Here is a 13,741-nt window from a genome sequence, read left to right on the forward strand (position 1 = left end):
ATGCAGAAAATATCACAAATGCTTTGGTTTACAGATTAAAAACCATCTGAAGACCTGGAAACATTTTAAACAAAAGAGTTAAGATTCTGAAGAACACAGTAGCTTATGAAAAATCAAAATCCACAGATTTTCTTGCGTCATAAATTTCTGTTGAAACTGGACAACAGAAGTATATTAGCTTGTATTTGGAATTTGAAGATATAGTTACTCCTCATCAAAACACAGACAATCAAAAGTTGTTTTACTAAAAAGAGAACGGGACACCGAATAGCAAAAGGGAAAAATATGTATTTCCAGATACTAGGCTCATTGCAAACTATCCACGTACAGTAATTTGAGTGTGTTCTAATCACAAATAAGAAATGTTATCAGATAGTTCAAATGCATGTCTGAATATTTATTCTGAAAATCACCATCTTAACTCACTGTAACATCAGAATAAAATCCTTATGATTCCAACAAACAGATCTAGCACTATGTTTAGTACACTAGCACTGGATGTTTGCCACACATCTGCTATCGATAGCAAAATTAAAACTAATTTTATTGAAACTGAAGCAATTTGAAGTACTCAGAAGATCTTAAGGATTCTTCAAATAGGTCTATGTTGCTTAATGAAAAGCTCCTGACTTAACATCTGATTTGAATGATTCAAAAGTCAAATATTCTTATAGCTTTGGCTACACAACTACTCTTAAGTCAAGCAAGTAGCCATTAGATATAACAGGAACTACCAAGAAGGTCTAACATGGTTTGAGTATATTTTTTGGGAAAGACAGAAGTAACAGTAAGAAAAACACAAGAAACAGTTTCTAATGTATTTGCAATGATCTTGCCGCAAGTGAGTTTGGAAAAGCCTTAAAATAACTCAGCCCCTTTCTTCCTTTTGAAAAATGTTACCTGCTCTCTGGATAGCCTGAAGAACAGCAATGTTAAAAAAATGGTTCAAAATAAATAAGATACTCTTTGCTGTTCGTTTCTCATCATACTCAAAAACAATGGGCATTGACAAACTATTATTCTTCATATGCACAGACAAGATTGCCTGGCATATTTGCTTCCAGAGTTTGCCAGAAGTCACCCTCTGTTGTACAGATAATCTTTTTTCTTGTTCAAAAACGTATCTCAGTGACATTATTTAATGAAAGGTTATGCCATAAACTTTCATAGGAAAAAAATAATTACACATCAAATATCAAGATTTATATTTGACTGTTCAGACAGCATTAAGTACCCTTTTAAAATATATTACCCTGCTCTAGAGACTTGACAACAAACACAATGAACCAACAAGAAAAGAATGAAGTATTAGAATTCAGAACTGCTGATCTTTGGGTGGGCAGAGATTGAGATGCCCTTTAAACATTAATAAATTAATCTTCAGAATGTCCAGTCAGGTAGAAAAACATCCCATTTTTTACTTATAGGGAAATGGAGGCGCAGGAAGGTTGACAGACTTACCTAAGGACATAATCACTAAAAATTGAGGTTACTTACTTGTAAGTAGAGGTACTTGGAGATGTATGGTCCCTATCTGTATTCTGCATGTGGCTACACATGTACTCCACATGCCTGAGACAGGAGATTTGTAGCAAATAGTGTCCGTTGATCCGCACATAAGCGGTTGCTCTCCCTGTTCTCGCAATCAAAGGCATAAAGGGCAAAGTGGACCAATGCCTCTCCAGTTTCTTCTTACCATGAATCAGATAGGATATGAAGCAGAAGGGAAGGAGGGCAGGCAATGGAATACAAATAAAGACTACACTTCTCAAAGAACCTCCAATTACAGGTAAGTAACCTCCATTTCTTCAAGTGCTGCTCCCTATGTTTCTTCCACACATGGGTGATTGGTAAGCAGTATTAAAATAAGTTGAGGGCTCGAGGATGCAGTTGGTATGAATGCCCCCACAACTGCAGATGCTGAGGAAGCCTAGACCAGAGCACAATGCTTCATAAAGACATGGACGCACCTGCAGGTAGCTGTCTTACAAATATCCAGCACTTGGTACTTCTCAAAGAGATGCCATTGAGGTTTTATATGCTCAGAGTGGGCCCTCACCCCATCCAGGGGAAGAATATGTGCCAACTGATAACATGGAAATATGTATCCAGAGACCCACATAGACAGTTTCTGTGCTGATAATGTGCCATCACCATCGCTCTGCTATTGTGACTTCTATTTTCTATTGTGACTTCGTATTTTCCTCATTGCTTCTGTTCTATGCAGAGAAGAGGACAAGATCCGTTTGACATGGAGGAAGTGCAGCCTCTTTTCCTTGCTGGAAAGAGGAGGCTTTGGGAAGAATATCAGTAAGCAAAGAGGCTGGCTCATGTGAAACTCTGAAATAACCTTGGGGATGAATTTCAGGAGGAGATGAAGGGAGATCTTTTCTCTATGAAATATGGCGTTCTGTAGGTTTAACACGAGTGCTCCCAGTTTGCTCACCGACATGGCCAATGTGATGGCAACCTTCCCAGAGTGGTGTGACATGGACCATGTGGCCATTGATTCCAATGGTGATCTGGTAAGAGCCGACAGGACCAAGCTGAAGTCCTTTGATGGTGTAGGTTTCAACACCAGCAGGAAGGTCCTAATGAGACCTTTCAAGAATCAAATTGTGATTGAGTACGATAGAGTGGCCTTCCACTAGAGGATGAAAGGCATTGATAGCTGAAAGTCCACCTGGCAGCAAACTAAAAGAAAGCTCTGACATTTTGAAGGATAGAAGATAGTCTAAAATGACAAGGACGCCTGCTGATTCAGGTGATAACTGATTCTGTTGCAGCCAGGTACAGAAACACCTCCATTTAGCTAAACAGCATTTTCTAGTGGAGATTCTTCTGCTGTTATTAAGGATAGTTTGGATGGCCTCAGACCATGAACATTCCAAAACTGATGACCATCCAACTTCCAGGCCATGAGATTAAGAAGGTCTGGGTTGGGATGTCTGATCCTGCCCTTGTCCTGAGTTAAAAGATCCACAAAGGGTTGAATACAGCTAGGAGGGTAGGATGACATTTGTAGAAATTCCAGAAACCAAAACTGCCTGGGCTGATTGGGTGTGATGAGGACAACCCTGGCACTGTCATGGCGAATTCTGCCGAGAACCTGAGGTAGCAGGGGGACAGTAGGAAAGAAATACCTCAGATGGTCCATCCAGAATAACACAAGGGCATCATCCCTGGAGTCTCGGCCTAATGATGCTCTGGAACAGTAGAGGTTGAATTTCTTGCTTGATTGTGACGAGAATAGGTCCCAAGACAGTGTTACCCACTTGGTGAAGATTTCAGTCAAGATAGAATTGTGTACTTCCCACTCATGGTCTATGGAGAAGTGCCTGCTGAGATTGTCCGCCAGAGTATTCTGCACATCTGGTAGGTAAGTCACTGCCTCTATACTCAGAGGAAGAGATTTTGCTCCTCCCTGTTTACATAAAAAGCCCCATCACGTTGTCCAATATTAGGTGGGGAGACCTTATGAGGGAGAAAAATGTATTGCAGGCTAGAAAAACTGCCCTCATCTCCAGCAGATTTATCTGCAATCTGGCCTACCATGGGGACCACGCACCACGTGTAGTGTGATTGTCCATATGTGCTCCCCATATTATGAATAATGCATCAGTGATTAGGGTTGTGTCAGGGATGGGTGGAAAAAATGGGACTCACACTTGCGCCTGGTCTGGTTTCATACACCATACGAGAGAGGCACTGACTTCTGGTGGGATTGTTACACTGGTATTCATGTTGTCCTTGTCCAATGAATAAACAAACTGCAGCCAGGCCTACAGGCAGCAAATGCAGAGTCTGGCAAACAGTGTTATGTATGTAGGAAAAGACAGACCTTGATTGTGGTGCAAGATTTCAGCATGACTTGATTTATCAGGCTATGAATAGCCTGAAATAGGTCTTTAAGAAGGTAGGCTTTTCCTGAGGATGACTCTAGGTCACTCCGATAAAAATCTATAGTCCTTGTGGAAGTCAAAGTGGAATTTTCTCTGTTTACACAGACCCCCAGTGATGTCAGAAGGTGCAGTAAGACAAGGATTACCAACAGACCCTCCTGACTTTATCTACCCATTAGTGGGCAGTTATCTATATACAGGAAGATGGTGCGGCCATTGCACCTCATCTGGGCCGTCCTCACAGAGAAGACTTTCGTGAAGAGCCTCGGTGCCATCACCAGCTTAAATGGAAGTACTCGGAATTGGTAGTGCTTCTGTCCTACCAGGAATCTGAGGCATCTAGCTTAAGACTGAAGACAAATAAGACCTTAAAGCAGCTGTAGGGAGAGTACTCGAATAGGAATTCCAGGGCCATACAGTTTCACAACAGTAAAAGTTGCCCATGGGCTTCTCCACCACATTAGATGTTACATAATTTAGTACTTGTGGCCATTGCCAGATTACCAGTTCTACAGGATGAAATCCTCTATACTCAGAACACCAACAGCTTAAACAGCAGATTACGCTCTCACCATTTTGCCTCAAGCATGAGGGGAAGGAATTACTACTAATCAGCACGTTCAATTTTTATGCCAATTCAGTCTTCAGCAACAACTCATTTTATACAAGTAACTAAACCGGTTGGAAGGAGCAGATTGCTAAACTGTAGAGGCATCCCATTATCTATCCCTAGAGCCATCCAATCCCTCTCCAACATTTATCATTTATTTAAAAATGTATTTACAAAAAGGAAATGTATCTAAGTTTTTACCCATGCTCGTTCACTGGAAGTCTTGATATACAGGAGGGAGGCTTGACCATTTCCAAATTCTGCAGTTTCAGCATAATAATACATACAGTTCTACATTGTGATCTGTTTTTAATTGCATAAGGCAAACTAACAGAATCATTTGCTGAATAAATGCTCTAATATATCTGCTCCTTTTAAATATAAAACAGGTGAGAACCACGTCCGATACATTCACACACTACAGGACTACTAAGATGGAAACAAATGTAAAGCACACCAACCTGTTCCAGCTTTGTGCACAGCTCCTTCAGGGCCTGGTACAGGGCCTTTTTTCTGACCATCAGAAGTGTAAACTCTCACTTGACTCAGTGATTGGACTGCTAGACGACTGCATGGCAGTATGCGAGAGAGACTTCCGCATTTCATCGAGCCTTGCCATCCTGAGGGGAAAAAAGGTTTACACATACCAGTTTGAGAAGAAAAGAGAAAGTGTGTGTCAACAGGAGTTGCTGAGATTAGTTGTGGAAATTAGCTTTTAATAAATATTTTTGCCCAGTTTACCTGTGTGCTCAAATTTCGTAAACTCTACACAGCTAAAACTAGTCCTTTCACCAATTTCCCAAGCTTCTCCTGTCTCCTTCTCAAGCATTTTAACACACAAATATACTGTCATATTTTTTGCTAAGTTTCTCACATAGCCTAGTCCTTTGAAACACTGCACATGAGATTCTCTTAAAGTTATCTAACAGAAAGCTACTTTAAGATTGTCTAACTGCTCGATTAAACCCTATTTTAATCATCCTCTGCACAAAACCATCTTTATAATGAGCAAAATACTTGGCAGTCAGAGAGGATATTACAGTAGAATGACAATGGCATACATTGCAAAACTATTAGCAAGATAATCCTAACAGTTTTGTCCTTTAATCCCACTTCCCATACCCCCCCAAAAATATTCTAATTGACTAAATATGTAATAGATGTCTGCAATTCAGGTATAATATCTTAACCCACAACATAAAAGCCACAATTAAAGTGTGATTTACAGTGTGATACATAAATATTACATACAAACATTTTCTCTGTGTTTGCAGAGAGACCATACTTACTAGGCAATTGCTAGTGTTAAAACACTGGCCCAAAGTATACCAAATTTACTGAACACAATTCTGGTCCATCAGCATTAGCAGCCACCTTCTGTTAAGCAACATAAGCCAGCAATCAAAGCATCAACAAAATTAACAGACTTTCTCACACATAAAATGCATACATCTCCTCTGCAAATATAACTTCATCCACCACTGAAATGCAATCACCTACTAAAAAAACAAAAACAAAAAAACAAACAAAAAAACCTGGTGTGGTGTCTTTGGGAAATACTTAGAAAATCAAGTACTGCTAATCTTACTTGCATTGCATATAACTGGACATTAAACAGAGGACTACATGATTATTACACAAGTCATCTCACAACAACCATAGAGGTATGTTTGGTAAAAACATGCACTCCATAAAAATTCCTTACAGTCTTTTACATACATTATGTCCCACTACAGCTAGAACAAGTACATCTGAATATAAATGTACTGTACACAAAATATACATAAGTTATATTAATGTCAAAGTGATTCAGACAATAAAAGGCCTTTAAATACCATGCCAAAGTTCAATATGCTCTGCTAAACACGTGTCTAATAAATAAGAAATTACAGAACAACACTTTATGGTACTTGACAAATGCATACTTTTAAACCCAACTGTATTTTGAATTTATCTACATTTTGGGGGCATTTCACATTCAGTCAAAGAGGAAACCTCTTGATAACGGACTAAAATAATTCAGCCATTACATTCTTGCTTCAAATTATTGTCTATTTTCAGAAACCGTCTGTGATATACACTGGAAAGTTTACTCAAGAGTACTAGGCAGCTTTTTATATAAAACAGCAGTACAGCACTAGTTTTGGAGAAAATAGCTGTACGAAAAGAATGATATGGATTCTACAAACGCAAGAAACTAGCTTGTTCAAAGCACTATATTTAGAGCTATTGACCAGGGTTGGGAGGATCACTCTAAAATGCTATGTAGACATAACTAAACAAGCTCTTCTCCCGCTAAAAACCACATGATCATAAAACTGACTAGCTGCAGGTTTTTATTGCTAGTGAACTCAAAGGACAAGCAACTTCTGAACCTTCTTCCCATCATACAAGAAAATATATAAAAGATTTTTATTAAAAATATTGGGTTTCACAAGCTGCCAATGTGGCCCTAGACATCACAAAGATTAAGTACCTGATCTACAGGAAGTCATCATGTAATTTACTCAACTACTTCCTTTTCATAGACGTTCAGATACAAAAAAGACCTCTTAAGTCACATTAGTTTATCCCCCTTAACATTCAGTGCAGGACTGTTTCCTCCAGTTTGTTATCCAGTACTTTTATGCAGCACTTTTTGCCTCACCGCACACTGATTATTTCAATCAATTTCAACAGGGAATAGGTGGGAGAGGCTGTTAGCAACACAGCACAGCAGACAGACAATTTTTAAATGACAGAGGTCAAGTTGAGAAAACATTGGGGGTGCTGCTCCCTTTAGCACAGTGGACAGACAAAGAGTGAGGCTAAGGGCTACGGAATATGAATTATGATGGGACCTCGGGAAGGCGCTGAGTTGGTGAGAGGGAGCACTGAAGATGAGAGGATAAGGAACAAACGGGAATATGGGAGTGTAATTAAAGACCACCAGGTTTTGGCAAATTGTGAGAACATGACGGATCGTGGAGCGGGAGAGACAGAAGGTTTTAAGAGGGTTTTGGAAATATAAGACGATGGGGCGGTCTCGGTGGGATAGGATTAGGGGGCCTTTGGGGCGGCACTGCATGGGGGGAAAGTGCGGGGAGCCCAGCTCACAGGGGGAGGCTGCGAGGAGGGTCTGGCAGCGTGACCGTGCAGGAGGGGTAACGTGGGGCGGAGACGCCCTAGGAGAGCTGTGGAAACAGCGCCGCCCGGGGGAAGGGGGCTGGAGGGCCCGGCTTGCCCCGCCGGCCCCCACTCACCGTGGCAGACCCGGCTGAGCTGCGCCGCCTGGCACCGCAGGTACAACCGGTAGAGGCAGCGCCATCCCCGCCTCTGGGCGGCCAGAGCCGGCATCATCCTCGCCTGCTGGCCGGACTCGCGCACGCAGGGCCGGCGCCGCCGGGCTCCGCGAGGCAGGGAGAGGCAGCCGCTCTCATTGGAGCGCCCGGCGCCGGCCAGCCGGCGGGGGAGGGGAGCAGCCCCCCAGCAGACCAGAGCGCCGGGAGCGGTAGGAGTCGCGGGACCCGGATGTAAAACGGTGCGCACTCAGGCCGCGCCGGACCCCGGGCAGACACGCGCCTCCGCCCTCGTGAACGCGCAAGCGCGAGGAGGGGCGCGCGCATGCCTCGCCTGCCAGGAGGAGGCTCTTTGTGCGGTTGAGTGGGAGGCGCAGTGGTTAGCCCAGCCGCCTGGGACAGGAGGTAAGGGGCAGCTTCTAGTCCTGACTGCCCGTTCGCTCGCTGCCAGGCGGTGGGATCACCGACTACGCCCAGCCCCGTATAATGAATTGGCGACCGTGAGGATTTTGTTCACAGTGTCGAAATTTACCCTGCGCTGTACCGTGCGGCCCCTAATACCCCTTTACACCGAAAAAAGCTTAATTCATTAGGGTTTGGAAAGGCCCAGTAACAATTCACACCCTGTCTGCTCCTTTCGTGTGTCTGTCATCCATAACGGGAACGGGGCTCTGCCTGGCACATAACATTTGACAAGGGGTCTGCCCCACTGTGGTCAATGAATCTAATCAGGTGCATAAACTTAAAACAGAGGTGGGTGTGGTCAGCCTCAGAGCCCCTGTTAGTAATGGCAAATAAACAGCTGGAGTGGCTGCTGCCCTCATTTTCATTATAAATGCAGTCCTATAACAGTATTAAGACACTAAGGTGAGGACACTTGATTAAAGTTACCCAGCCTTATACCCTAACATTTGTTTCACTGGTACAGCATTGCTTTTTTGTTGTACTGCCCTCTGCTATATCCTGGTGTATTATTACAGTCAGTAGTTACAATAGGGCTGACATATGTTTTTGTCAATTTTAATGTAATGTAGGTTTTTCATATTTTAATATTCAAACAGTAACACATAGTATTCAGAGATATACACAGCCTTAAATAATTAATCTTCTGAATGGCAGGTAAGTATAAATATTACCATTTTACAGTCCAGGAACCTGAAGCAGCAAGTTTATGTCAAATGCCTACGGCTACAGAGCAAATCAGTGCCAGACACTGAATTCAAAGTCAGGAGTTTCTGTTTCTCAGACCAAATCTTTGTCTGCCAGACTATGTTACTGCAAATAATAACAACAACAAACAGCAATAATTAATACTGAAAATAAGTACATAGAAGTGATATTGATCTTTTCTGCCACAGCTCCACCTTCTCCTGCTTGAAATCTCTCTCAGAACTTATTTACTTACTATCTTAAGGTTACAGCTCAGCTATAGCTTGAATAAAATGAACAAATATGTGATGGGTTCAGTCACAGAAACTCCCCTCGAGACTGTCACTCAGTGAGTTGGGATACCATTGAGAACAAGCCTCCTGCCAGAACAGGCGCCCCTCCACTCTTGTCTTGCTGAGTTGGACGCTCCAGTCAGCTCCAGCACAGACCCAGACGTTGGGCCATGCCTCTCTGCAGTTCACTGAAACAGATTCACTCTGCCAAGGGGCTTCACAGTTAACAGGGACTTTCCAAGCACCCAGCGTTCAGTCTTTCTGAACCCCAAATAAATCTGTGTTACTCTGTATAAAGGTTATACAGGGTAAACTCATAAATGGTCCGCTCTCTATAACACTGATAGAGAGAGATATGCACAGCTGTTTGCTTCCCACGTATTAATCACTTATTCTGAGTTTATTAATAAACAAGTGATTTTATTAAGTATAAAAAGTAGGATTTAAGTGGTTTCAAGTAATAACAGACAGAACAAAGTAAGTCACCAAACAAAATAAAGCAAAAACATACAAGTCTAAGCCTAATACATTAAGAAACTGATTACAAGTTAATATCTCATCCTCATAGATGTTCCAATAAGCTTCTTTCACAGACTAGACGCCTTCCTAGTCTAGGCCCAATCCTTTCCCCTGGTACAGTCCTTGTTAGTTCCAGCAGATATCTCAGGTGGTAAGCCTGGGTTTTCTCATGACTGGCAGCCCCTTTTGTCCTGCTCTGCCCCCTTTTATAGCTTTGGCACAAGGCGGGAATCTTTTGTCTCTCTGGGTCCCCACCCTTCCTTCTAAATGGAAAAGTACCAGATTTAAGATGGATTTCATTATCAGGTGACCTGGTCACATGTCACTGTAGGACCCCTAGTCTCCATTCCCCATGGGCTGGCCCACATGTACACAGGAAGGCTTTCAAGTAACTAAGGCCATTTACAACTGATTGTTTCTGGAGCAACCTTAATGGCCTCCACTTAATATGTTTACATCAGTGATAAAAGTTTATATCTTATTCTCCTAACTCCAGATATAGAAATAATACATGCAAACAAATAGGATGAACACACTTAGTAGATTACAAGCTTTCTAATGACACCATACAAGGGGTATTTAGCATAAAGCAAATTCCAGTTATGTCATATTCATAAGCATATTTCCATAAATTATATGGAGTACAGCATCACAAAATGAATATAAACAAAATTCTTTTTCAGGATGCATGCACTAACCTCCCCACTGATTGCATAATCATGTTGTTCAAACCCCTTTCCCTCTCTGTGTTGATGACACCTGGTTTTGTTGGTCTTATCTTAAAATAGGCCCCATTCCTGCAAACACATGTACTTAATTTAAACTTTTAATGACTCGCACTGAAGTCAGATTGTATGTTTTCATGCGAGCCTTTTGACAACTTTCAGGAAGTTCCAAAATTTCTTAGATTTTCATTTATATAACTGTGCCAAATACTCTTTGGTTTACGTGGTCTGCATTGCTGTGGGGAACATGTTCATGGATCTAATCAGAAGATAAACTTGGCAGTGGAGTTGGATAATTGATGTATTCAATAATCCACAACACGGTTGAACATTTAAGAGAATTGCTATGCATATCCACTTTGATTTTAAATAAGGATATGTTCACTGGCACATAACTTCTTTCATTGTCTGCCAGTGGTGTTGCCAGTGTAAGTATTCCTGTAAGCATGGTGAAGGCAGACTGAACTAACATACTTAGATGAAAAAATTATATTAATACCCATCTTCCCAATAGCCCAATTACTGCTATACCAGGGTATCCCTAGTACAGCAACAGATGCTGTATCATTAAGTACTAGATGTATTGCAATGGTGTTAAACACTAAATTAGCTGTGAGTAAACTGCAAAGCAGTAAATGTGGAATAGGTTTTTACACTATAATTTGGAGTGTAAACTGGTTGCATGCGTATTCAGCTGACTTATTACTATGTTGGCAGGGATCTAGTAATAAAAATGTATTTAACTTCTGTATTTGAACTCATAATTTTTGTGCAGGAAGGAAGCAAAAAAAAGATGGAGCAGCACAGACAAGTTGCTGGCTATTGCAAGAATGAAGTTCAACCAGGTTTTTCATGATCATGGAGAAATATTCCTTTTTGCTGATGAACTCTGAGACATGGTAGTGGGGTAGATAATGGGGTCTCATCTGCGGCCCCTATACAATGTGGAAACCCTAGGTGTTCAGAGCTGTCAGTAACCTCCTGCGCATTACCAAGCTTTATGACCCGAGACAACAGTACCCTCTCAATAGCAATTCATCTCTCCATGACAACAGCTTTTATTTACCAACACCAAACTAGTTAGCCACTTATGAGCTTCCACATGGTGATGGCTGCACACTTCTCCATGCTGAGAGGAATTCTCATATTGATGCTCTGCTGCTGCAACTCCAATGTGAGCTCTGCACAGATATAGCTGTAGTCCTAGGGTGAAATCCTGATCCCACCGAAGTCAGTGGCAAAATTCCCATTTAACTTAATAGGGCCAGGATTTCACCCATGATGCTCAACATAAATAACAGTTCTTGAATAGTTATTTTAAGCTTGTATCTCAGGATATGAAAACAGTTTTAGATACCCAAAAATTTGTGTTCAAGTCATACCTTGAGCAGAGAGCAAACTGATTATTGTAAAAGATCATTGCAAATGTCTTCTCCATTATGAGATGAGAAAGTGAAAGTTGGACCCATTACACAACCATCAGAAGTCTTCAGTTCTTTGATGCTACTACAGCATTACAATGTTCTAGGTCATTACTTTAAACTACCTTTTGTGTAAAATGTTAAAAATCTGGGTTGCATATTAAGGAACACAGAAGTTTCTATTACATTGTGAATTTTGCTTGAGAAAGGACCGCCAAGGATAGCAGGGCTTGGCTCCATGTTAAAACTGAAAACCAAGGACCAGATCCACAAAGGAATTTAGGTATTGCAATGTCACAGGGCCTAACTTTTAGATGCCTAGAAAATCACAGGAACAACATTACCATTCACAAAACCCGAATTAGAAATCTAAGATCCCTATACAATGGATTTGGAGAGATAGATGCCTTAAAATGCAATCAACAAAAGCCAACATGCTTGGTGGGACTAGCCAATGGGAGATGTTGACAACAGTGGTGTGTGCGCTAATACCCACCCCCTTATGGAAACAGGTGCCAAAGTCTGAACTGTCGGGAGGCACCTTTCTCTGCATAGTGATCCATTAATGCAGAACCCATCTCCTGGAGTCAGGTGGCTTACGCACCTAGGTAGTTTCTTGCAAGAATAAGTTAGGTGCCTCCCTCACTCCGCACAAAATGGCCACAAAAGGACTTGATGGTGCCCATCTTCTAACTTTTAGTCCAGTGGTCAGAGGATTCACCTGGGATGTCTGGGGTTTAAACAGCTTTGTAGCTCTGGGCCAAAGATCTGTAGTTACAGAAATCTTATCCACTAAGGGCCTGATCCAAATACATCGGCGTCAGTAGAAAGACTTTCCTTGATTTCAATGTATGTCAAATTAGGCCTTAATTGAACTGCCTCTTTGACCATAACAGCAAAAGGGAATCATGGCAGGGAGTGTAGTACAATGGATGTTTTCTTTATGCTACCTATCAAAGTCTTAGATGCCACAATAGATTTCATCGGGGAGCCCCCTCTCTTATTTCCTCTCTCTCTGCTTTGGAGGCATTATGAGAATTACAAGAATGAGGAGTGTACCCTTTATTAAGATAACAGAATAAAGTAAAAAGATTTTCAAGACAGAAAAAAAATTAAATACAAACCCAAGACAGGCTGTTGAACTGCTGGGTTATAGATAGTATAAAAATTAATACCAGCGTAAAACACATGTGCAGACAGATGTAGAGATAGGCCCATGAACACATCCCAATATGGTATTTTTCCTAAATTGCTGATATACAAAAGCAACAGATAGAAACGGGGAAGGTAAAAACTTCAAAAGCTAGTCAAGTGGCCCAGTCAAGCAGCAGCAATGCGGGGTGAGCTAGAACTATGTACTCACACACTGCAGCATCCTCCCCCATGGTAGGCTGGGCCAACCCCCACAGCAGCAGTCTGTTTTCATTTTAAACAGATCACAATCAGTCTCTCTGTTTTGTACAAACTAAAAGTCACCAAAAATATTATTCCAAGGGCACTTTAATATAGAATAAATAAGTAATTTTCAGCTTGAAAACTTTAAGGCTATCCAGAGGATTCAAGTAATGTCATAAACAGGAGTGGGGCTTGCCTGGGTTGTGTAATCACCAGAGAGCCCAAGGAGCTCCTTAGCTCTTATTATTAACATTATATAGACTTTTTTTTTAAGTTGCTGCTTCTCCTTCTGCCTTTTCCTTCTTGCTCTTTCCCCTCCTTCATTCCTTCCTTTGTGTCCTATTCCTTCTTTCATCTTTCTCTCCCTCTTCTTGCAGACTGCTACAGATTGCTTTAATTGCAGTGCAGTTGGAGCAACTGAAGTCAATACAGCTGTGCCAATTTATGCC

General features: G+C 41.6%; 1 protein-coding gene across 1 annotated transcript in view; it reads right to left on the minus strand.

The window, feature by feature from the left end:
- Positions 1–8,018, minus strand: part of SLC30A9 (solute carrier family 30 member 9) — a 67,573-nt gene extending 59,555 nt beyond the window's left edge. The window contains exons 1-2 of the mRNA XM_077815719.1: positions 7,755–8,018; positions 4,974–5,132 (exon numbers count right to left, since the gene is read on the minus strand). Coding sequence (XP_077671845.1) covers positions 4,974–5,132; positions 7,755–7,851 — 256 coding nt within the window. The 5' untranslated portion in view covers positions 7,852–8,018. The remainder of the gene's footprint in view (positions 1–4,973; positions 5,133–7,754) is intronic.
- Between the last annotated feature and the right edge of the window lie 5,723 nt (positions 8,019–13,741).

The sequence above is a fragment of the Eretmochelys imbricata genome, chromosome 4 (genome assembly GCF_965152235.1).
Source record: "Eretmochelys imbricata isolate rEreImb1 chromosome 4, rEreImb1.hap1, whole genome shotgun sequence".
Lineage (NCBI taxonomy): Eukaryota > Metazoa > Chordata > Testudines > Cheloniidae > Eretmochelys > Eretmochelys imbricata.